At 48.1% G+C, this 25,631-nt stretch overlaps 1 protein-coding gene across 1 annotated transcript; it reads left to right on the top strand.

Annotated features, from left to right (window-relative positions):
• Positions 1-5,023: 5,023 nt before the first annotated feature.
• Positions 5,024-25,151, top strand: LPO (lactoperoxidase). The gene is made up of 13 exons (XM_059998495.1): positions 5,024-5,087; positions 5,627-5,704; positions 6,941-7,028; positions 11,511-11,671; positions 12,984-13,101; positions 13,544-13,673; positions 14,424-14,630; positions 15,855-16,179; positions 18,030-18,190; positions 22,474-22,726; positions 23,575-23,748; positions 24,520-24,757; positions 24,944-25,151. Exons 2-13 carry the CDS (start codon positions 5,629-5,631, stop codon positions 25,149-25,151), a joined length of 2,139 nt encoding a protein of 712 aa, XP_059854478.1. The 5' UTR covers positions 5,024-5,087; positions 5,627-5,628.
• Positions 25,152-25,631: the final 480 nt, after the last annotated feature.

Here is a 25,631-nt window from a genome sequence, read left to right as displayed (position 1 = left end):
TGGCCGGAAGGCCAGGGCCCAGTGCGAGAGCTACGGTCACCTCATACACAGTGGTCACTTTGTCACTCACTGACCATGAATGTCCCTTGATCAGCACGCAGAATTGTACTTCCAGAAGTAAAGGAGGAAAGCCAACCATGTCTGAGGCCAGCCTTGCTTGTAAACTGTGAATTCTTGGAAAGTGTATGTGTGTGTGCACACACGGGCACCACCATGTGCCAGTGGCAGACTTCATCTTCATTGCGTATTTCCTGCTGCCGCTATTACTAAAATACCTTGGACTCTCTGTGCTGATATATGAGAAGCTGTTGGCCTTTTTAGCTTTCTACTGGGCTACCTGTCTTCCAGTCTCCATTTCTCGGGCCAGTTCCCTCATAGGGAGACATCTAACTGTGCTAAACAGATTTAACTAAACTGAGATAAGTCCATGAATCCATGTCATCACACGTCAGCAAAGCTCTGAAAATACAAGTATTCAGAACCAACTAGGTCAAGAGCCACCTAAAGACACAGCTTCATTAACTCGTAAAGCACGAAACCCAGAGGCGAGAGCCTTGAGAAGCATGCTCGAAAGTTCAAGGAGTGCTCAGACAAAGAAAACCTTGGCCGACAAGCAGAAATGTCTTTCAGAGAAAACAAGAAAAGCCTGATGTCTTTCACTTACCTTTCCTGGACAGCTGCCTTCTTTTGAGATGCCCAGCTCATTTGCCTGGATTCATCACAAGAGAAGCAGATTCTAACTACCTTCCATCAGCCAGAGAAAAGGAATATTACATTTTGGAAGGTAAATTCAAGGGGCTGGTTTTGGGATGATGAAGTTCTGACAGTCCCCCAGAGTATTTTCAACCCAAAGTATAATTTTATAAAGAGGCTTATGTTTTAATTTGCCTGTCTGTAAAATATACTCTCATGAAATGTCATTTTCTTTAAACCTTCTTATTTCCTTCCTGTATGGATCTAATGAACTTGATGGTATATAACATCATACTTGGGCTTTAAGTCAATAAGTTCCTGTATAGTGGTGGGGTTTTTTTTAATGGCTCACCCTATAGAAGGTATGAAGTTGCAGAATCCTAGTAATCAAAGCCAACCGTTGGCTTTGCAACTAGAGTATACGAGGAAACAGAAGGTAGAGTGACTTGTCCAGAGCCACACAGTGACAGAGGCAGGGATCTAACCTACCCCTTGACAACAAGTCCAGGGCTCTTCTCACTTCTCTGGTGGCCAAAAAGGGGTAGTATTTTGAAATGTTGACCTTCCCAGAAGGGAACACTTGAAAACTATTGCAAATCCCAAAGATGAATCTAGTGGCTTCCACAGTGATTGGGTGAAAGGTAAGAGAGGGATCAAAGGGCACTGAATAAACAAATGGGGAAGAAAGCCACTTAATTGTTCCTAATTTTAAGAGCTATTCAGATCCCATCAAGGGCATAGAAGGGGCAAGCCTGCTCAAAGATTAGAGGTTTACCTTCCATGACTGCAGCAAGACCACATAGTTCACCTGAAAAATAGGAAGAAGAGGATTTGCTTCATCCAGGACCAGCGATAGTGCATCAACCAACCTCTGCCTTTTGACAGTTTCCTCAAGCATCTGCCCAGAGTCACAGGGTATTTCCTGCTGAACCTGAGATCCTCCTCCAAGCCACATCAGCCCCTCATAATCTTTCTTTCTGGGCCTTTCCCTAAAATTAATTCCTGATAGACAGTATAAAAGACCAGTTCCTCCAAGGAGAGAAACTCCCCTGGCTGCCACAGGAGGCCAAGGCACTTGGCAGGTAAGACTCATTAACTGGAATCTGCAAAGTTGATGATGAAATTTCCTAACGGCTTCTCAGAAAGCTTGGTACTGCCTTTGGACTTGTCTTCTTCAGGCATTTTCTGGTGCCAGATTTGGCAGGTCATCCCTGTTTGGGACAATGTGATTGAATCCATAAGGGACAATGTGATTGAACCCATAAGGGAGAATGTAATTGAATCCATTGTGGGGCAAAGAGGCTTTTCTGAGTCTGAACACCGAGCCATAGAATCATAAACTCTTAGGGCTGGAAGGTACCGTATTCCTCGCATCCATCCTGTTTAGGAACTAAGGTCTAAGGCACATCATGTGTCCAGGTCGCACAGAAAGTTGGGGGAAGATAGTAACAGAATGATGCTCCATGTGGGGTTCTTGAGACCGATGCAATTACGATATGAACGCTAATGAAAATTCACTCTAGTGAAAAGTTTGCAGTGTTTAAGGGGTCCCCTAAGCCAGGGATCTCAGATCTTCAACCTCTTTCTAGTGTCTCATGCTATTTCCAGCAGACCTGGACATCTAGTTAGCCCTGAATGTCTAGTCCCAGGTGTCTCCAATGTCCTGTGGACACTATGTTCTCAATCAGATTTATGAATTGCATCAATATTTAAATGGGTTTCATCCTGGGAAAATTGAGTGATTGAATCATATTGTTTTTTTATGAAACTGCATATCCCGAACCCTGTGGCTAAGGGGGATTTTTTCTGCTGTAGAGAGCTTGATAAGAGCTTGTCTCTTCTCTATTTTCCTCTTGATACTGGAACTGCTCAAAAGATCAAATAGAACATTCTTGGGGGTGATGGTGAGTTCATTGGTATTCTTTCCGGCTCATCCCACTACCCTCAACAGAGCGTTCACCATTCATGGAAAAGAATCCTACTGATGGCTTCCCTTCTGAGGCCTTCCTGCCGCCCCCTTGGTGGCCTCTCAGCAAGTCTGAGAGCCGGATTCTGGGAGATCGTGGTACTCAGTGTGGTCTGCAGACCTGCAGCATCGGCGTCACCTGGAACTTGTTGGAAGTGCAGGCTCTCGGGCCCCTTCTATAACCTTCTGAGTTAGAATCTGCATTTAACAAGGTCCCCCGGTGATTAGTAGCCACACTGAGGTGGGAGAAGCCTGTTAAGGGACCATCACCACCCTCTCCCTCTGCACCATCTGGATGTTGAACTTCGCTGCCGTGGGAGTTTCATTCATTCAGCACGTACCCAACACCTATTATGTACCAACACTAGGCTTGGGCAGTGGAAGAAACAAAAATAGGACGTAGCTCTTGAGAAGCTTATGATCTGACGGGGAAACGGACATGAAAACAGTGACACGAGATGTGAGTAAAGTACTGTGGGAAGAGAGAAAAAAGAATGACCTAATTTTGCCTAGATCTGGTACACTTCACAGAGAAGGTGGCATTTGGCCTGGGTTTTAAAGAACGAATAGGAGTTCACGGGACCAAGAGGGCATTGCGTAGGAGAGTGTGAGTAAGAGGCAGGGGATTGTGGACCAGACTGGCATTTGAGAGGCAGAGGCTGTGGTTCTGTCTCCAGATAACACTTCATGTCTCAGGGAAGGCTCCAAGCTTTGATGCAAACCAAAGGGCTTGGGAAAGGGTTTCTGCACTGAGCATGATGATAAGAATGTGGGTAAATATCCCAACATCCCAGAAGCCTCTTTGCTCCGGCTGCAGCTAGGGTTCCTCCAGGATCTTTCTGAACACCCCTTTCCCAGCAGCATGACCTCGTGTTTGCTTTTCTCTGCTTTCTGTCCCACATGCTTCCTTCACACCCACCAGGAAAGATGGCCGAGACAAGGAAAATACTTTAGCTTTTGCCTTGAGGTTCCCTCCCTCCACTTTTCAGTGCTGGGGAGTATTAAAGAGGTTCCAAGGAAAGGAGAGGAGAAATGAGTATCTAAGGACTTTTTCCTGTTCAGATTTCTCAACTTTTATTTCTCCAGCTATGATATTTTTCTTCCTCAATCTATTTCAGATGATGCCTATTTTCATAGACTAACCTTTCACTTTTTGTTTTTGATTTATCATGAAACACACTAGTCATTGAAAGAATAACATAATGCATACTTGTGTGCCCATCAGCTCTCTTAAAAATCAATGATATGGTGGTTGTCAGGGGCTGGGCAGAGGGAGGAAGGGGGAGTTGGTGTTTAGTGGGTAGAGAGTTTCAGTTTTGCAAGATGAAATAGTTCTAAAGATCTGTTGGACATCAATGTGAATGTACTTATCACTACTGTACTGTCTGGTTAAAATGGTTAAGGTAGTAAATTTTATCCTGTGTGTTTTCACCACAACTTAAAATAATATCAGTGATGCTTTTTACTCCAAAACCATCGTATCTGTTTGCTTAAAAGGGCAGATTTCTGCTGGCTCAGTGGTCTCCTCGAAGCACAAATAGGAGGACTACGTGGGGCCATAGAGGTGCAAGGACAGGAGCCCACTGAGGGAGGGGTCAAGCTGTTTTCCTCTTGGGGAAAAAAAAAGTGCCAGGGAGAATCTTGGCCAGAGAGGTATTTATTCGCACCTTGGTTTGTTTTTTTTTTTTTCTACAGTTAGCTTACAAGAAGTACATTCAACAAGATAAAAATTATTAGGGGGATCATCAAAGGTCAGAGGAAAAGATTGCGGGAGTGCAAGGGAAGCTGAAATTACCTGTCCAGATACACAGTTGTCCTTTTCTGGAGAGTATCTGGAAGACCTCCTGGGTGGTCTCTTGGGCAAAACTCTAGAATCACGATTTCTCTTAGGGAGCTTTGAGTAGAGACAGAGGGGGCAGCCAATCTGAGGACGTTTCTGGGGTCCAACCAGTGAATGCACACTATGGGGAGAGCCTGTGCCCTCTCGTGAAGAACATGGTCTAGACGCACGATCCTTCCATCTGTACAGCATGGGTGCCTCCTGGGCTGGAACTAGAATCTCCTCAAAAGACATTTTGGGTCTATCCCACCAATCCTAATGGACGCTCTGAGCTCCAAAGTCCCTCGTCAGCAAACAAATTTTAATCTGTTAAAATTTAATCTGTTAAATTTAATCTGTTAAAATAAAATCTGTTAATCTGCACAATTTTAATCTGATGATTTAGGTTCAGAGTTAAAGCTCATGATGAAGGCGTTGGTCCAAGAGCAGGAATCTCTTCAGGCAAAACCTGGAACACAGCTGTGAGCTCTGGAGAGCTCTGAGCTTCGCCACAATTCTCATTCGTGTTTTCCCATCATGTCGACTCTTTGAGGGAGGGTGGCGTTCCTTGCCAGTTCCCACAGGAGGAACTGAGTGTCTGCTTCTCAGGTACACTCCCCTGGTGCTGGGCCAGAGGAGGATGGCTGTCAGGGAGCAATACATCCTGAGGGGAAAAAAGGAAGAGGAACTCCAAAGTTGTGTTTTGGGTTTGGTAAGAGCATTTGTCACCAGTGACAAGACAGGTACAGGAAGTTGGGTCACGGGGTGTCAAGGCAGAATCAGACATCCTGGATCACTTGGTCCAACCCTCTCACTCAATCAGGCCGGGGGCCCAGAGATGTCAAGTAACCTGCTCAATGTCACAGAGCTAGTTGGAGCAAACGCATAACTACAACTCAGGACCTTCTGACCACAAAGCCTGTGTTCTTTCCCTTCCACCACTGCCTCTTTCCATCTCCCAGGACCTACCATGGGCCTGCACGTATGGTAGATGGCTAGTTAGTTACTGTGGTTCCCCCTCCTCTGTTCTAATGTTAGGGTGTCTCATGTTCTCTGGGCTTTCTCTGCCTTACCACCCCCTTTCTGTGATTCAGTCCTACCCACGGGGATTTTACAAGGCTCACATCCTGATCCTGGTCTCATTTCAGCGATGAGGGTCCTCTTCCATCTCCCAGTCCTTTTGGCTTCCCTGAGCTTGTTCCAGGTTGCAGAATCTGACACAAATGGTAAGTACCACCTTGTACTGTGTTTCCTGGGGCTGCCGTAACAAAGGAACACAAACTGGGCGGCTTAAGACAACAGGAATTTATTCTCCTACAGTCCAGGAGGCTGGAATTCCTAAATCAAGGTGTTGGCTGGGTCATGCTCCTCTGAAGGCTCTAGGGGAGAATCATTCCTTGCCCCTTGCAGCCTCCGGTAGCTCCCAGAAATCCTTGGCTTTTACATGCGTCACTCCAACCTGCCTCCATCTTCACATGGCCTTCTTCTCTGTGGTGTCCTCTGTGTGTCCTCTCCTCTTGTTATAAGACCACGAGTCATTGGATTTAGAGCCCACTCTAATCCTGTACCTGTATGACTTCTTCCTAATTAGCTACATCTGCAAAGACCCTATTTCCAAATAAGGTCACATTCTCAGGTGGTAGTTGGACAAGGTTTTTGGAGGGACACTATTTAAGCCACTACACTCCCCTTGTTCAAAGACTGCATCCTCATCCCCCCACCATTCCAGACCCCAATTCGAGTAAAAGAGGGAACCCCACCTCTACTCTACACCATCCCCTTCCCTACCTCAGGGTCCTTGTGATCAGCGAAGCCTTTTGAGGGACTTGTTTTCAGATCCACTTCACCAAGAACCAAAAAAAATCCCCACAGCCCAGAGCCCAGAGCCAACCTGAGTGGTCACACGCCTTCTTAATCCCATCACTGGGTCCAGTCAGGCCTCTGTATCCACAGGTTCTGCATCAGCGGATTCAACAAGCAGTGGATTGAAAATATTTTTTTTTAAAAGATTCCAGAAAGCTCCCCGGCTCCCAAAAAAAAAAAAAAAAAAACCCACTCTGGTAACTATTTATATGACATTTACATTGCATTAAGTATTATAAGTAATCTGGAGGCGATTCAAAGTATACAGAAAGATGCGCATAGGTTATATATAAATACTATGCCCTTTTACATAAGGGCCTTGAGCATCCTGGGGGGTCCTGGAACCAATCCCCTGTGGATACTGAGGGACGAATGTATTCTACTGGACTCCTAAAGAGTGATATTGACACCTTACTGAGGATCAGAGAGTATTCTTCCCATTCTGGGCTTTTCCTCCTGTCGAATGTTTCCTAATCTTGATCTTCTGCCTGCTCAGGTTTGAGTGGTGGGGATAATGGTGGAGAAAGAGGGAGACAGAGCAAAGGGCTTCTCCAAAGAGTGGTGTCTGATACCCTGCTCCTTGCTTCTCCCCCTCCAAGAGCAGGCCACCCGCACCCTCACCATCTCTGATGCTGTGAGTCAGGTCAAGATCCAGGTCAACAAGGCCTTCCTGGACTCCCGGACCAGGTAGGTGAGACACACATACCACATGCTTCTCTTCCTAGGCTGACGAGTGCATCTAGGCCAGTCCTGACAAGCCAATGAGCCAGAGCAATTTTATAACCTGCCCTTCCACTCCCAGCCCCTGCCCACCTGCGAGTATGGGGCAAGTATGAGTAAAAGCCAACAGTTCCTAAAGTCCTCAGCCTCTAAGTTACCTTGAAGGGGATGTCTCATCTGATCCTATAAGCACTTTCTTCCACGTGGCTAAGTGATTCCTTAGGTCATGCATTGCAGACTCTCAGAAAGCCTGTCCCTAGAGGTTCTCCGTTCATTCAACATGTCTTAGGTCAGGTCCCTTTGAGGCAGAACCTGAGACCTGGATTCACATGCGGGTGGCTTACTGGGGAGCGCTCTCACGAAAGCTGTAGCGGAGTGAGGGAGTGAGGCCAGGTAGGTAAAAAGAAGGGGTTAAGCAGGGATGTGGTTTAAGGTCTAGCCCCAGCTGACCCCACAGGGAGATCCGGAGTGTAGGCTGCACCTCAGAGTCTATCCTACCCCAAGCGAGAGAGCAGACCTTTCACCTGCCAAAAGGGTCCTTGATGTCAGCCAGATGTGCTGCAAGCTTGGCACTGGGGGGGGTGGGGGGGCGCAGTGTAGCACACTGTGTGACTCCCAGGCACCTCCAGCCAGGAAGCCACCCTGACTCAGAAGCAATTGCCAGGACAGTTACGGGAGTGAGCCGTCAGAGGCTAGGGTAGGGGCACGCCAAAGCTATAAATGGGCCCAAATGAACTTGAGAAACGTGCAGGACACCAGCAGAGTCAGCCACCTCCCGACCATGTGTAGGGCCTGGGTTTCCTGAAATAAGCAATGCAGACTGGGTCCCTGCCCTCAGGAAGCCCATGCTGGAGCTAGAGAGGCAGAAAAACAAGAGTAACCACTTTACTGAGCAGAAAACAACCTTACTCGTTCCTCTTGCTGCCCCTTTACTGGGCTTGGGGTTTCATTCCTCCCTGGCCCTTGCATAAACTCTCAAGAGGTCCCATAACTTTTTTGCTGACTTTTAGATGACAAGATGTGCTCTGATCACTTCTAGTCCTTTCAGGAACTCAAATGTCAGCAGAAGAAGACAAAGCCCAGAGCCTCTCACTTTCCTCCCCTCGGAGCTGCTTTAGGCTTTCATAGTGAGAGGAGGGCGCATGGTCCGCCCGTCCCTCTTTCCCGAGCTTCTCCTCATCCCCCAGCCCAGGACTGTCCCTCTTAGGGGTCAAGCTGGGGGAGGTAGGAGAGATACAGGATGGCAAAGTCTAAGTCGCCTGGACAGCTTAGTGCCTGGGTGTTAGGGGTTGGGTCAGAAGCTCCTTCCCTCCTTGGGCGCTTTTCGGCTCTCAGAGATTCTGCTGCCAGCTCTCTGACCCAGAGAAGTTTCTGAGCAGAAGTTTCTGACCCAGAGAAGTTTCTGAGCTCCACCCCTCAGCCCTGGAGCTTGCGGCTCCCTCCGTCACCCCTCCTCGCACCATCTTGGGCCAGGTCCCCTTTAAAGATGCCGCAGAAGACTAAAAGTTTTGCTCTGCTGCTGGAGGATGTGCCGATTTGGGGCCGAGGGCTGCCCTGTCTGGCTTACTCTGCTGTTAGGTGCACAGCACGAGCCACGTCTGCTTTTCTTGTTCTCTTTGGGCTCTTGGGGCAGAAGTCAACCACCAGCCATAGCTCCAGGACACACAGCAGGGCCCTCCTCTCAAGGCCCTTGTCACTAGATTGAGTGCCAAGAAGAAGCCCCACAGTGGCAGGAGGGAACTGCCTGGTATTTCAGCAACTACCTCCAGACGAACATTCTCTCTCCCTCCTTAATGTCAATCCTTTTATAGCCCAAGGTCGGGGTAGAATAACAGCCTCACGATTGGTTTTCGTCACCTCCTCTGCAAGTCGTGCTGCCCGGGACGACCCAGCCCTGCCTTGGAATTCATCCCCACCGATTGGTTCTTGGATTTAGGGGTCTCATGGAGACACAAAGAACCACATTTAAACATCTTGTTCACAAGCACACACACAATCCAGCGACTCACAGTCTGTGACACGGAAAATGAAGGAAATAAACAGGGCAGCGCCTGCTACTCTAGGCGCAGGGAGCAGGGAAGCCTGACGGAGGATGAGAAGGAGCCAGCCATGTAGAAAGCCAGGGTCTGGGAGCAGCAAAGGCAAAGGTCCTGAGGCAGGAAAGAGCTTAGGGTGCTCAGGAAACAGAAAGAGGGCCCACACTGGTGGTAGCAGTAGGAAAAGAGGACACACGGGTGGAGCCTGAGGGCCAGATAGTCAGAGGCACAGCAGTGGCTGACAGCGGCTGGGGGAGAAGGGGAGGGATTGGGCTGGCTGTTCATGGGTGTGGGGTCTCCTTGGAGGGTGATGAAAATGTTTGGGAACTAGATAGAGGCAAAGATCCCACAACGTCACGAGCACGTACACAGTAAGCCTGTGGATTCATGTACGTCACAGGGAGAGCCAAGAGAGTGCTTCAGGCAGAGTGGCCTGGTCCGCTTTTCATTCGAAAAAGCGCCTTCCTGCAGCCGGATGGAGAACGGATGGGAGAAGGACAGGAGAGGAGGCGTGAGTCCCATTAGGAGTCTGCTGTGGCCATCCAGATGGGAGAGGCTGGGGGCTAGGACAAGGGGGTAGGCCTGGAGATGGAAACAGAGTTCCTCCAAGGCCCTGCTTGAGCCCGTGGAGCCCGGCCCTGAGGCAGAGCAGGAGGTAAGTCCCTGGCGTGTCAAGGTCAGGCAGGAGACCGCGCAGAACGCTAGCCAGGGGAGAAAGGCAGGAACAGGTAGGGCCTTGCATGGGACCTTTGGGTGGAGCCCTGGGAGGCCCAGCAACACACCTTCTCTCTTGGGTGGGGGGGGCCCTTTGGGACCCATGATGATGGTGATGGCGCTGATGCTAACACTGTGAGCGTTTACTCTGTGCCAGAGACAGCTCTCAGCTCTTCACACGCCTTCCTCCCCCAAATCCCAGAAAGTGCTAAATCCAACTATGTGAAGTAGCTGCTTTTGAAGGTCAAAATGATCAAATAACAGGATTACTACCATTATCCTCATTTTATGGGTAAGGAAATTGGGTACAGAGATGTTGAGTAACTTGCTCAAAGACACACAGCTACTAAGTGGCCGCAGGAGGCAAACCCAGCCAGCGTGTTCCAAAGGCCCTGATGTAAGTAACACAGTGAGTCCTAGCTCCCTCAGAGGTCATGTCTGTAAACCAATCCTGGGGGAACCAGGGTTCAAACTCTAGGTCAGTGTTGTCCAATACAGGAGCCACTGACTACATGTGGCTACGGAGCCCTTGAAACGTGGCTAGTGACACTGAGGAACTGAGTTTTTAATTGTATTTAATTTTAATGCATTTCCATTTAAACAGCCACATGTGGCTAGCGGTTACCATATCGGACATGCCATGCAGCAGTCTGGGCCACTGGGCCATGACGTCTCTTGTAACAGCAACAAAAGGCAGTCTGGCTTATCTTCTTGGGTCCTTTCTTACCGAGGTTGGGGGGAGGTTGGAAGGGGTCAGACCTGGTGATTACAGCTCGGTCATCGCCCATTGTCGCCCTTCAGGCTGAGCACGAGGCCCCCTCATGCTTGCAGTAGAATCGATAACCTGATCCACAGGGACAGGCCAGGAGTTACAGCCTGTGACGCATATCCCCAAAGGAGGGTTGCCTTTGTGAGAATTTGAGCCACTTCCAAAATTTCAGTCTTAGAGCCATAAAGATCATCTCATAGGACCCTTCATCTCACACACAAGAAACTGAGGCACAGGAAGGGGGAGAGGGTTCTCATGCAGGGACTTTTCTGACACCACCTTGTCCTTGGTCACCAACTTCTTAGTAGTAGAAAGGTTTGGGGCTTCTCTTTTTATAGATAGGTAATTAAGACAAAGCCCGAACATCTGGCCCAAGAAATGGTCAACAAGAGGCTAGATGCTACAGCCACAACTAAACAAACTCCACACTGACTCTAGGGCCAGATCGGAGGGAGGATGCTTTCATGGGCAGAACTGGGGCCCATGGGCATGTTATTTCCAGAATTCTCGGTGCACGAGGCCAGCTCCACGGTCAGGGGTTCCTCGGTCTGAATCGGTACATCCTGGGACTTAGGTGTTTTCAGGTTCCCCAACTGATTCGGAAGCAGCCAGCACAGCTGCAACCCTCTGACTCTAATTCAGGAAGTGCTCATGTCCATCTGTCTGCCTTCCTTGAGAACCAGACTTAACGAAGCTTAAAGACACACTGTAGCTTCCTCCTCCCAGAGGAGATTTCCCAGAGATTTCCCAGAGGCATCAGAGGAGAGCTAAGAAAAGATCCTGAGAGCACAGGAGTGGGGGTCTCCTGCATGCTGCCCACACCCCCGCGGCTCTGCTATACACACACAGCACCTCACACCCCTCACACCTCACACTACAGGGTCGGAGCCGAGGGCCCGGTCATGACTCCCCCGTTGCTCTCCATTGTAGGCTGAAGACGGCCATGAGCTCTGAGGCACCCACCACCCGACAGCTCTCCAAATACCTCAAGCACGCCAAGGGCTGGACCCGCATGGCCATCCGCCATGGGCAGGTGTGGGAGGAGTCCTTAAAGAGACTGAGGCAGAAAGTGACCCTGACCAACATCACAGGTACAGAAAACCCACAAGCCCTCTGATGGCAGGAAGGGGTCATCTCTCCGCAGGAGAGAACACAAGCCACCAAAAGCCACAGTTCCTACTGGGAGCCATGTCCTCTCTCTCCATCAGAATCATGGACTGCAGAGCAAGGAGGGGCTGGGCGGACAGCCAGGCCAATGCTCCTTTTGCAGAGAAAGGAACTTGGGCCCAGCAAGGTCACACTGCCAACTCCAAATGAGGGGACATTTGTGCCTTTTGTTATAACACCATCTGTAAGGCCTCTGTCCAGAGGAAGGACTAAAGTTAATAAACACAGGCTCCCTGTCCCAAGCCACAGTGTCACCACTTCCGCCTGTGGACGGGACATTTCAGCCACCTGTGTCAGGGGGGATTTACTGGGATTACGTCACAGGTGATGAGCTGTCTCTTCTGTTCTCGGTACCGTGGAGCTGAAACAATGAGTCGATGGATTGATCGTGACCTCCTCCACCCCTCCACCCCACCCCCTACCAAATGTCACTGTTCACGGTGGGTCACAGAGGAAGGGGATTGGTCTTGACAGGAGGAAGAGGCTGCAGGTTCTCCCTGGGAAAACATCAAGCGGGGGAAGATAGCTAGCCTAGGACTTGGGCAAATTCCAAAGTTCCAAAAGGAGGAAACCAGGACAAGGTAGGGAGAAGTAGGGAGCACTTTGGACTCTGAGACTCAAAAGGTGCTGGGGCTTGAACCTCAGCCCCTGCCAACTTCCGCAGGTGAGCCCCCGAAGAAGGCCCCCAGAGCCGGATTCCCTTCAGGCTGCATTAGGACCCATTCTGTGCCCACGTGGAGGTCTCTGATGCCTGAAGCTCCCCGCTCTGTTACTCCCGCCGAGATCACAGCGCCCCTCACGTAAAGATGCCCCGTCCCTTCCCAACATCTTTCCTATCTAGATTCCTGCGTGCTTGGGACCTTAGACGTCAGTGGAGCTTTAGAAGAAAAGCAATCTTCTCAAACTAACTCATACTAACATGTACCTAACCTCTCAGGGGTATTGTTCTAAAAGAAAGATCTGTTGATTCAAAGGGTCTGATAGACAAAGAACTACTAACAATTCTGGAGACTGTTACTATCTGTGTGGCCTTGGGCAAGTCTCGTTCTCTCGTAAAATGAAAATTTAAATTCTTACCTTAATGAGTTGTCAGGATTCAATGAGAAACCCCCTGAGAAATGCTTACTTAGAACGTAAAATGTATTCCCTAAAAAATCAAGTTCAAAAAATGAACCTCCCCTCAGGGCCTCGGAATGGAGAAAGAACTCAGCCCTTTTGGCGTCCCTTCTCTTTCAGACCTTAGCCTGGACTTCACTGCACTCTCTCAGGAGGTGGGCTGTGGTGTCCCAGTTCCTTTGGTGAAATGTGATGAGAACAGCCCTTACCGCACCATCACGGGAGACTGTAATAACAGGTGAGTGGCCAGTAGGTGGGTTTAGGAGGCAGGTTCTCCCAATCACCACAGCCAACCCATCTGTCCAGCCCACCTGCCCTGCTCAGCCCAGCCAGGGGCTTTGTCCCTTGGGCATTACAGGCTTAACTCCCACCGCCTTACCCTCCTGGACTAGCGTCCCACTGGAATCTGTTCTGTTGGAACCCCGCTAACTTCCCCACCTTCTAAAGAGACCACTGTATCCCACTGGAAGGAGCACCTTTCCCCAGCGCAGAGGAGCCCCGCGCCTTCGGAGGTGGCAGTAGTTCCAACACCCCACATTTGAGAGGCCCCTCCTCCGCGCCCCCTTTCCCTTGGGCAGAAGCTCCGGGTCCTTCCCCAGGGGATCCCCGTGGGGTTTGCGGAGAAGCGGACCCCGGAGCGAACCCGCCGCCTAGGCTGAGGGCCGGTCTTGCTGTTTCAGGAGGAACCCCGCGCTGGGCGCGTCCAACAGGGCGCTGGCGCGCTGGCTGCCGGCGGAGTACGAGGACGGGCTCTCCCTGCCCTTCGGCTGGACGCCGAGGAAGAAGCGGAACGGCTTCCCTGTCCCGTTGGTGAGGGCGGACACGGGGTGGGGGCGAGCCCCGAGCAGGCGGGTGAATGATGGGAGTCAGAGGGGAAAGGATGCCCTCCCACAAACACACAAGGAAAGGAAGAAGAAATAGGTGGGAGGACAGACGCGCGGTAGAACCGCATCCGGAGAGAGAGATGGAGATTTGGACTTCCTCCCTGGTGGTGTTCCGGAAAATGCCACTAGAGAGCAGCAGAGTCCGGGTCCCGGAGCCCAGCCACGTGACGGTCACGTCCCAGCTGCCGTCAGGCCAAGTATCCTGGGGTCTCCCAGGCAGATGGCTTCCCTGCCCCATCCTGTTCGCGCTTGCCCTGCCCCAGCCCCTGGAGTGCATCAGCTGGTGCTTGCCGGGACGTCCTATCTGTTGGCCTCATCTGAGTTGGCGGGCCCTCCCCAGAGCCCCTCTTCTATTCCCAGACACCTGGCACCTCCGTGGCACTTACTTCAGGGACAGCCTGTCTTTGTGTTCCCTCTCTGAGTGGAAGGAGCACTGGCCTTGAAGCCAGCACGTCATACAGACCTGGCCCTTTGTAGCGGCAGGACCTTGGTGAGTTGACCTCACCTGTCTAGTCCTCAGTCTCCTCATCTACAAAATGGGGGTAATGCCACGTACCTCACAAGCTTGTCATGGGGATGAAGTGCACCCGTTACATCACAGGTACTCTATAAACTGCAGTTGAATCTGAATCCTCAAAGCACCTTTTCCTCCCCGTCCTTCTCTCTCCACCTGTAGGCCCGTGAGGTATCCAACAAGATTGTAGGCTACCTAAATGAAGAGGGTGTTCTGGACCCAAACAGGTCCCTGCTCTTGATGCAGTGGGGTCAAATTGTGGACCACGACCTGGATTTTGCCCCCGACACGGAACTGGAGAGCAGCGAGTACTCCAAAGTACAGTGTGATGAGCACTGTATCCAGGGAGACAACTGTTTCCCCATCATGGTAGGCCCTGCAGCTGCGGGTCCCTGGCAAGCCCCTTGCCTCCCTGATGTGGCAGACGTTCCCAGCCTGTCAGCCAGGACCTCCTGGAGATCTTGAATGTTGATTTGACAGCTTCCCAAGCCTCACACGTCTATTCATTCACTCACCCATTTATTTAGCAAATAGACATTACTCAGCTACTCTGTGCCAGGCAGTACGCTAAACACTTAGAATTCAAAGGTGAACGAGACACTGTCCCTTCCGTCAAGGACAAAGGACCTGTGTGGGAAATGGACAAGAAATCACTAATGGCAAAATTGGGAAGCTCTGGGGAGTGTTGTCTTCATCCCTGGCCCAGCAGCACTGATGTCACCTGGGGTCTTATTAGACATGCAAAATCTCAAACCTCATCCCAGACCTTGGGAAGCAGAGTCCACATTTTATGGAATCCCCAGGAGATTCATTTTATAGACAGTGAAATTTGTGGAATGCTACCATAAGTCATCTCAGAGTCGGGAAGGCTACTCCCAGAATGGATGAGTCAGAATGAGTGGCAGGCATTTGTGGGAATTTCCAGCAGGAAGGGAAAGGAACTTGCAGTGGTGCACCTTTCTTCTTATTCATGATTTTACAGTTAGAGAATGATTTCTTCACTCAAACAAATCGGGGCTCTGTGTTGTGGTGTAAAGAACATAAGCTGTGAAGTCAGGTCAGCCTAGATCTGAATCCCACATCTTTCCCTTTCAGTTTGTAAGATCTCGGGCAAATGACTTAACCTTTCTGAGCCTCCGTTTTCTCACGTGTAAAGTGGGACAGAATTGTCTACCTCACAGGGTTTTATGAGGACCAAAGTGAGATAAAGTATGCATAATGCCAAGCACACGGTAGGTCCAGAATAAATAAATGGTAGCTGTTGTTAATTATTAACAAACCCTTTTCTGCTTCATGTCCTGCTTCCTTGTGCCGGGATCTCAGGACTCTCTCTCAACCAAAAATTTGGAGGTTTTGCTATGAAAGATTGAATGATTCCCCCTCAGCCCTTTTAGTCAGCAGAGGTAGTGACCTTCAGGGAGTTGGGGGCCCAGGATTTATAGCATCAGCAGGAGGCATCTGGAGCCATTGTCTGGTGCCAGGGTCCCAGGAGGGCACCATCAGCATCTTTGCCAGCTGCATCCAGACCTACCCTGGGGAGAGGTTGCCAACTGTACCACCTCTGCCCAGTCACCCACCCCGATCTCTCTGCAGTTCCCGTGCAACGACCCCAAGGTGAAGACTCAAGGGAAATGCATGCCTTTCTTCCGGGCCGGGTTTGTCTGCCCCACTCCACCTTACCAGTCATTGGCCCGAGAGCAGATCAATGCTCTGACCTCCTTCCTGGACGCCAGTTTAGTGTACAGCCCTGAGCCGAGCCTGGCCAGCCGCCTCCGGGATCTCAGCAGCCCACTGGGCCTCATGGCCATCAACCAGGAGGCCCAGGACCACGGGCTGGCCTACCCGCCCTTTGACAACAAGAAGCCGAGCCCCTGTGAGTTCATCAACGCCACTGCCCGCGTGCCCTGCTTCCTGGCAGGTGAGTCTAGGCTGGCAACAGAGGGGCCAAAGGACAAGGGGATTATCCTGGGGCCTGAGAGCAGAGGAAGGCCAGAAGAGCTTCTCGAGGCCACTGGGCGGCTTCCAGGGAGGCTTTACCATTGCTTCTTCTCATTGTCTCCTGGAAAAACACACACCAAGACACCATTGCCGTGGGCAGTGGTCCAGGACTGGCAGAAGGGCGCAGATGAAGACAGAATCTAAGAACATGTGTTCACTGTATAAAAAAAAAAAAAATTAAGGGAGTCCAGTAAAGCACAAAGAAAATAAGAAAATGCACAAAATCCCACCACTCACAGACAATCGTTAGCATTTTAGTGCCTATGTTTCCAGTTTTTTTCTGTCATACATCTAGTTCTACCTTGTTTTACACAATTGGGGTCATACTAGAAGTAATTCTCTGTCTTCTCATTGTCTGATGTCTTCTCTTAATGTATCACATCTTTAAATATTCTTCTACGTCATGATCTTTAATGGCTGCCTGGTATTCCATGACATATATGTATCATACGGTATTTTATCAGCCTTACTTGGAGACATTGGTGTCATTTCTAGGTTTTCTGTGATTTTTGTTTGTGCGTTTTTGTTAAGGTCCTGAGCATCCTTGTTGATGAATTATTGTGCTCATTTTTTTTTTTTTTTTTTTTTTTTGCTGTACGCAGGCCTCTCACTGCTGTGGCCTCTCCCGTTGCGGAGCACAGGCTCCGGACGCGCAGGCTCAGCGGCCATGGCTCACGGGCCCAGCCGCTACACATGTGGGATCCTCCCAGACCGGGGCACGAACCCATGTCCCCTGCATCGGCAGGTGGACTCTCAACCACTGCGCCACCAGGGAAGCCCTTGTGCTCATTTTTAATAAGTTACTAAGATAACTTCCTAGAGGAGGACGTTCTAGATTAAGAGGAATGTGTATTTTTAAGGCTTTCTATAAACTTCTATAAACACAAAGTCCCCACTCCATGTGTCCTGTACGCAGACAAAGCCCTCCAGTTCTCTTCATTCCGGGGGCTTATGCCCTCCTGGTGTTCTCTGCCTGTGGCTTCTGGAGGCCTTCTCTCTTCCAAAACCCACTCTCCCAGGACAAACCCCCAGCCCACCCAGACATGGCAGAAGACCCAGATCTCTTGGTAGAGCTCTTGGATTCTGTGTCCATACACAACTCGCATCAGTCCAGACACAAAACTAAGCCCTTCCTGTTTTCCATTAAAATATCCAGTAAGACCAAGCATTCATGAATTTAATAGACTTTCCTGAAGATTAGAGGACACAAGGAGAAGTCCCCTTATGAAACAGCTGGTCTGTTACCACCTATACGACCCTCTCTTCCCAATAGCCCCCATCTCTAGATTCTTCTCCCTTATTACACAGAGGAATTCAACCCTACCCAATCTCTTACCCTCAAACTTGCATTCCTAAAACCATCCAAATTGCTCCGCACAATAAAAAGCCCCTCGTTTATTTGTAGGTCCTGTCTTAGAAGGCAGTTGGGATTTAATTAGCAAAATTTTACTTTTTAATGTCACCTGTATGTAGTCTTTCTTTACCACAGTCTTGTGGGTTCGACCTTATTATCCCCATTTTCACAGACATGAAGACTGAGGCTTAGAAATGTTAAGTAACTTGTCCAAAGTCACAGAACTAAAGAGTGTGTGTGGAGAGCTGGGATTCAAATCTATGAATCGCAACCCCGATCTCTTTCCACCTTAAACTAACTGGAAGGAGGGGCTTAGGAGAGCTTCCCTCTGGGACACCACATTTATTCTTTGTGCAGGTTACTGGGTTCTGGGGCTGCTCAGGGGGGACCCACCCTTCTGCCTTCTGGGCTTTCAGGAGATCCCCGAGCCTCGGAGCAGATCCTGCTGGCCGTTTCCCACACCCTCCTTCTCCGAGAGCACAACCGGCTGGCCAGAGAACTAAAGAGACTCAACCCTCACTGGGATGGAGAGAAGCTCTACCAGGAAGCCCGGAAAATCCTAGGAGCCTTCATACAGGTAAGAGGCTCAGGAGAACTGCCTCACGTGCCAGCCTCGCTTCTGCTCCTGGCTCTGCCCTCTGCCCGTGGCCACGCGTCCAGTGACCTCCTCGGCTTTCCCCCTTCCTCTCCTCTGCTGCTTCTTTCCCACTGTCTCATTCTTTTAAACCCTCCCTTTTGTTTCTTCAGCTTCTCGGCCCCAAAATGAATCCCTGGATTCAGGGTGTTGGAGAGTCATTCATATGTCAGTCACTCAGTATGCCCGCCCAGGGGCCATCACTGGGACCACAGGCTCCATCACTTCTGGGACTGTTACATCACAGTTATTTTGATTGTTTTGATTGGATTATCTTCTAAAATTTTCCACACCGAAGCCACATGTCACAGGCATAGTCAATTGCTATTGTTGATTGACTGATTGACTAACTAGAAGAGACTTAGAAAAATTGATATGTTGATATTAACCATACACATATTTTTTAAACATTTTATTTAAAAATAATTGTAGATGCTCAGGAAGTTGTATCAAAAAGAAAAAAAAGCACATGCACCTAGTCTCCCCCAGTGCTAACAGTTTGCATAACTATGGTACAATATCAAAAGCCAGAAGTTAACATAGATACGAACCATAAAGTTTATTCAGATTTCACCAGTTATAAGTGCAGTCAATTCATGTGGGTGTGTGTGTGTGTGTGTGTGTGTGTGTGTGTGTGTGTGTGTAGCTCCACGTAAGTGTATCACATATGTAGTTTCATGTAACCACCACCACAATAATGACACTTACCTCTACCATCACCACAGACTCCCTTGTGCTACCTTTTTATAGCCACATCCACCCTCCCCCTTCCCACATCCCTAACCCCCGGCAACCACTAATCTGTTCTCCATCTGTACAGTTATGTTATTTCATGAGTATTATATAAATGAAATCATGCAGTATGTATTCTTTTGAGACTGGCTTTTTAGTTTCAGCATAATTTCCTTGAGGTTCATCCAACTTGTTACATACATCAATTGTTCATTTCTTTTTGTTGTTGAGTAGTATTCCATGTTTTGTTTAACCATTCACCTACTGAATGACATTTGCATAGCTTCCAATTTAGGGCTATCATGAATAAAGCTGCTATGAACATTCGTGGATAAGTTTCTGCATGAAAATAGGTTTTTATTTCTCTGGGATATATGCCCGAGAGTGCAATTGCTGGGTTATACGCTAAGTCCATTTTTAGTTTTAAAAGGAACTGCCAAAGTATTTTTCAGAGTGGCTGTACTGTTTTTTACATTCCCACCAACAATGTATGAATGATCCAGTTTCTCTGCATTCTGGTCATTATTTGGTGTCATCACTCATTTTTTTTTTTACCCTTTCTGATAGGTATGTAGTGATATTGCATTGTGGTTTTACTTTGCATTTATCTGATGGCTGATCATATTGAACTTCTTTTCATGTGCTTTTTTGCCATCTGGACATCCTCTTCAATCAAACATCTGTTCATATATTTTGCCCATTTTCAAAATGGATTTTGTCTTTTTGTTGAGTTTTGAGAGTTCTTTATATATTCTAGATATGACTCCTTTGTCAGATATGTGACTGTAAATATTTTCTCCCAGTCTGTACTTTGTCTTTTCATTTTCTTAATAGGGTCTTTTGCAGAGTAAGAGTTTTTAATTTTGATGAGGCCAAATTTATCAGTTTTTTCCTTTCATAGATTGTGTTTTGGTGTCAAGTTTCAATTCTTTCCCTAGTCTTAGGTCCCAGAGATTTTTCTCCTGGTTTTATTTTTCTAGACATTTTATAGTTTTATCTTTTACATTTAAGCCCATGATCCATTTGAGGTTAATTTTTGTATAAAGCATAAGGTTTAGGTCAGGGTTCATTTGGGGTGGGGGGTATGGTTGTCTAATTGCTCCAGCACCACTTACTGAAAGGCTATCTTTCTCCTTTTGAACTGCTTTTGCTCCATTGTCAAAAATTATTTGGGCATTATGTGGCAGCCTGGATGGGAGAGAAGTCTGGGGAAGATGGATACATGTATATGTATGGCTGAGTCGCTTTGCTGTGCATGTGAAACTATCACAACATTGTTAATCGGCTATACTCCAATATAAAATAAAAAGTGTAAAAAAAAACTTATTTGGGCATATTTATGTCAATCTATTTCTAGGTTGTCCATTATATTCCACTAATCTATGTGTCTATTCCTACACCAGTACCACAGTGTTTAATAACTGTAGCTATACAATAAGACAACATTAAGAAGAATGACTCCTCACTTTATTCTTTTTCAAAATTGTTTTGGCTATTGTAGGGTCTTTACCTTTCCATATATATTTTAAAACATGCTGATCTATGTCTACAAAGAAATCTTGCTGAGATTTTGATAAGAATTGTATTAAAACTATAGATCAATTTAGGGACAATTGACATCTTTACAATGTTGAGTTTTCCACTATATAAACATAGTATGTCTCTCCAAGTATTTAGATTTTCTTTGATTTATTTCATCAGCATTTTATAATTTTAATCAGACAGATCCTATACATGCTTATTACATTTATACCTGAGTATTTCATTTTCTTTGGAGGAATTGTAAGTGGTATTACATCTCTTATTTCAATTTCCACTTATTCATGATCAGTGTATAAAAATATAATTGATTTTTATGTGTTGATTCTGTATCCTATGACCTTGTTGAATGCAATTAGTTCCAGGAGTTCTGTAGATTCCTTGGGATTTTCTACATAGATAGTCATGTCACCTACAAATAATGACAGTTATATTCCTTCTTTTCTAATTTGTATGTTTTTCACTTCCTTTTCTTGCCTTGTTACAGTGGCTACAACTTCCAGTACTATAGTGAATAAGAGTGATGAGAGCAGACATTCTTGTCTTCCCAATAGTAAAAGAAAAGCATTCAAGGTTACACCATTAAGTATAGTTAGTTGTGATTTTTTTTGGTAAATGCTCTATATGAAGTTGAGGACGTTCTGCTCTATTCCTAGCGTACTGAGAGTTTTTATCATGAATAGATGTGGAATTTTGTCAAATGGTTTTTCTGCATTGTTTTAGATAATCATATGACTTTTCTTCTTTAGTTTATTCTGCTTGCTTTAGGTTTACTTTGCTCTTCCTGCTAGTTTATTGAGGTAGTAGCTTAGATTATTGATTTGAGAGCTTTCTTCTTTTCTAACATAAGTATTACAAGTGATATAAATTTCCCTCTTAGCACTGTTAGTTGTATCCCACAAATATTGATATGTTATATTTTCATTTTAATTCATTGTGTATGTTTTGTTGTTGTTGTTTCTTCGTTTCAGACTTTCTCTTTGACCTGTGGGTTATTGAGAAGTATATTGTTTTATTTCTAAGTGTTTAGAGATTTTTCTGCTGCCTTTCTGTTACTGATTTCTAATTTGATTCCATCATGGTCAGAGAATATACTCTTATGATCTCAATTCTTCCAAATTTGTTAAGGTTTATTTTATAACCCTGGTATGGTTATCTTGTTGAATGTTCCATAGGTCCTTAGAAAGTATTTGTATTCTGCTGTTGATGGGTGTAGCGTTACCCAGTACATCATTCTTCTTTCCTTTCTGGAGGTCACACGTCTTACCCCTGTGCGTGTGTCTCTCTCATCTTATCAGGACACTAGTCTTTTTGGATTAGGGCTCCACCCTTATGACATCATTTAACCTTAATTACCTCTTTACAGGCCCTATCTTCAAATACAGTCAGATGAGAGGGTTAGAGCTTCAACATATGGATTTGCATCCATAATAAGGCTTCTTGGACTACAAGAAAAAGAAACCCATGCAAGCTAGTTCAGATGTTCAGTACAGGTTCACCCTATACATGTATCAACTGGAATCTAGTAAGGGTTTCTCCCGGAACCCCCAGGCAGGGAGTGTAGTTGGGCCTCAACTAGGATGAGAGCCAGAGACTGAAAACCATCTGGAATTAGGGCAGCTACTCTCACTCTGTCTCTCCCTCCTCTCTGCTCCTCTCTTCACTTCTCCACTCTCCTTCTCTGCAGATGGGTTTTCTCTGCTTTTCTGCACATGATAGAAGATGACAACCCATATCACCCCATCTGTCCCCTCAGATAGAGCACCGCCAAAAATAGCTTGAATAGCTATTTCTATTCAAGCTATAATTTCTTGAAGAGCTGCATTTGAAATCTAAGTTCCTGAGAGAGAGAATCTGACTAACCAGCTTAGTCTGGTGCCACAGCTGGGCCCATCCACTGTGGCCAGAGGTAGGGCTTCTCACATCCTTTTCTCATGACTTGTTTCTCCTTCCAGATTATCACCTTTAGGGACTACCTACCTATTGTGCTAGGTGATGAGATGCAAAAGTGGATCCCTCCATACCAAGGCTATAACGAATCTGTGGATCCCCGAATTTCCAATGTCTTCACCTTCGCCTTCCGCTTTGGCCACTTAGAGGTCCCCTCCACTGTGTTCCGCCTGGATGAGAATTATCAGCCATGGGGTCTGGAAGCAGAGCTCCCCCTGCATACCCTCTTCTTCAACACCTGGAGGATAGTCAAAGATGGTATGTGCTTTCAGGGAAGCACTGTCACTAGGCTGTCTCACTCTGTAGCCTGCTTCTAGGGAAACCTGGCTTGGAAGTCAGACTCCAGGCACTTCCTGTGTGACCCTAGGCAAGTGAATTCACCTCACAGAGCCTCAGTTTCTTCATTTGTAAAATGGGGACAGTAATAATACCTATCTCATAGGATATTAAAAAAATAGAAATATATGTATAAAGTGCCCTACAATGGTTCCTGACACACAGGATGTGGTTATTATTCTTTCTTTCTTCCACTGGCCTTTAAGATGCCGAGTTTTCCCTGTTCCCTTTCCCTGCCTCAGGTTTCTCTGATCCCTGCAGAAATAATTCCTAGGTCTGGTAAAAAAAAAAAAAAAAATTGCTCTTTTCTGCTCTCCTCTACAGCTTTCCACCTACATTAAGTGCCAAAGGTTGAAGCCAGCTCCCCTTTATCCTGAGGTGGGCTGTGTTGAAACTGGCTTTACTTAAGGCCTGACAAGTCAGGGCATTTTCCAGAGATTTCTGACATCTCTTCCCAAGCTGCACAGTTCATTGGGGGAACATATGGAAGTGAAGGAGCCAGCTCTCTGAACTGGAACTTGAAAGAAACCCTAAGCTTATGCTCATGCCATCGCCCCAGGATGGCAGGTGGTCTGGACTGACCCCCAGCTCCCAGCATACCCTGCGGGCTGCACTGTGCTCTTCTCTCCTCCCCACTTCCAGCCTGAGAGGTGCAGTTGGCCCTTCTTTCACCTGAGAAAGAGAAAATGTCTGGTGGAGGGAGGAGCCAGCAGTGGAAGATGTCCCCAGCTGCCCCCATCCCCAACATGGCCTCTGGGTCTCCCTTGCAGGTGGAATTGACCCTCTGGTGCGGGGCCTGCTGGCCAAGAAGTCCAAATCGATGAATCAGAATAAAATGATGACGGGCGAGCTGCGCAACAAGCTTTTCCAGCCCACTCACGTGATCCACGGCTTTGACCTGGCTGCCATCAACATACAGCGTTGCCGGGACCATGGGATGCCTGGTGAGTGGGCCTAGGGTCCTGCCAGGCCTGGGGAACTTTTAGCTACTTTCTGGGGTTCCAAGGGACTCTTGTCTGTAGCCCTGAGGAGGTGATCACTTCTAAAACAGAAGGCAGAGATGCCCTTTTTTTTTTTTTAACCGCGCCACGCAGCATGTGGGATCTTAGTTCCCTGACCAGGGATAGAACCCGTGCCCCCTGCAGTGGAAGCACAGAGTCTTAACCACTGGACCTCCATGAAAGTCCAGAGATGCCCGTTTTTAAAACTCACTTTGCTCATCTGTGAAATGGAATCTTCCATTCTCCTTAATGCAGAGACCAGAGAACACATCTGGTACTTTCTTTGAGCTCCTCAAATGAAAGAAATCAACAACTGACTTGTAAAACCAGTTTAAAAGTCCAGAAAATATTAAGAAAAGTGTAACAGAGGGAAAACAACGACTATCGGATCTTCCTAAATGTAGTACCTAAGAGCCAGACTGCCTGGGTTCAAATTCCAGCTATGCCCTTTCTACTCATGTGACCTCAGGCAAGTTGCTTGACATCTCTGTTCTTCAATTTACGTTTGTGTATGGTGCTTAGAATAGTTCCTGGACCCATAGTAAGCACCATATAACCTTCTAGCCCCCTCGAAGCTTAAGTGCCACAGTATAAAACAATGGCTCACTGACTCCCCTATCCCAAGGGCTGCGAACACAGACTTTCTGGGGCTGATGGAGCTGGAGTGGGCACTTCTGCAAGGGGGATGAGACAGCTCCAGCCTCTCTGCCCTAGGGTACAACTCCTGGAGAGGCTTCTGTGGCCTCTCACAGCCCCAAACACTGAAGCAGCTGCACGCCGTGCTGAAGAACAAGTTGCTGGCTGAGAAGTTACTGGTTCTCTACGGGACCCCTGACAACATTGACATCTGGATAGGGGCCGTCGCTGAGCCCCTGGTAGAGAGGGGCCAGGTGGGGCATCTCCTGGCCTGCCTCCTGGGAAGGCAGTTCCAGCAGATCCGTGATGGAGACAGGCAAGTGAGACCTCAGGGGGGAGGGCACGGAGGGCATCCCTTCTCGGAGGTGGGCCGTGGGCATTCTACAGGAGGACTGACGCCAGACCTTGGCATGTTCCGGTGACCCCCTTCCTTCCCCTCTGGCAGACGGGGGAGGGTCCAACAGCTGGGCTGTATGGAGAGACCCCGCTTCTGTCTCTGCAGGTTCTGGTGGGAGAACCCTGGGGTCTTCACTGAGGAGCAGCGGAACTCTCTACAGAAAATGTCCTTGTCACGCCTTGTCTGTGACAACACCCACGTCACCAAGGTCCCGCTGCACCCCTTCCAAGCCAACAGCTACCCCCAAGGCTTTGTGGATTGCTCAGCCATCGATAAGCTGGACCTCTCACCGTGGACCTCCGAGGAGAATTAGGGGCCTGGACTCCACGGCCTCACAAACTGTGCAGTAAAGCTCCCCTTGGTCCACGATGCCACCTCAGGCAAGCTCAGTGACCCGGTCCCTTAGAGCGCCATACCTAGTCCCAGCCCTTCCTCCCAGCCGGGTCTCTCTACGCTCCCTGGATGCACACCTCGCTCAAGCCCGAAGCCAGCCCCCTCGGGCTCTCCAGCTCTTCCTCTTGAATCCATCCTCTCTGCCTGTGGAAACCCACCGTTCTGTCAAGACTCCGAGATACTCTCTGAGATACCTTCCAGTCTAGCTTGCCAGACGTCAGCCATTCTCTCCCCTGAAGAAGTCAAGGCCTTTACACCCTTATCTCTCCTCCCCGTGATTGTAAACTCCCCGTGATTATAAACTCCCCAAGATTGTAAACTCCTTGAGCCGGGGACTTCAGCCCACTTCCAAGTGTGTTCCGTGGCCCCCAGCATGTAGCTCAGCACACAGTAAGTGCCC

The sequence above is a fragment of the Delphinus delphis genome, chromosome 19 (genome assembly GCF_949987515.2).
Source record: "Delphinus delphis chromosome 19, mDelDel1.2, whole genome shotgun sequence".
NCBI classification, from domain to species: Eukaryota; Metazoa; Chordata; class Mammalia; order Artiodactyla; family Delphinidae; genus Delphinus; species Delphinus delphis.
The sequence above is the reverse complement of the archived record's forward strand: the minus strand, read 5'-3'. Positions and strand labels throughout refer to the sequence as shown.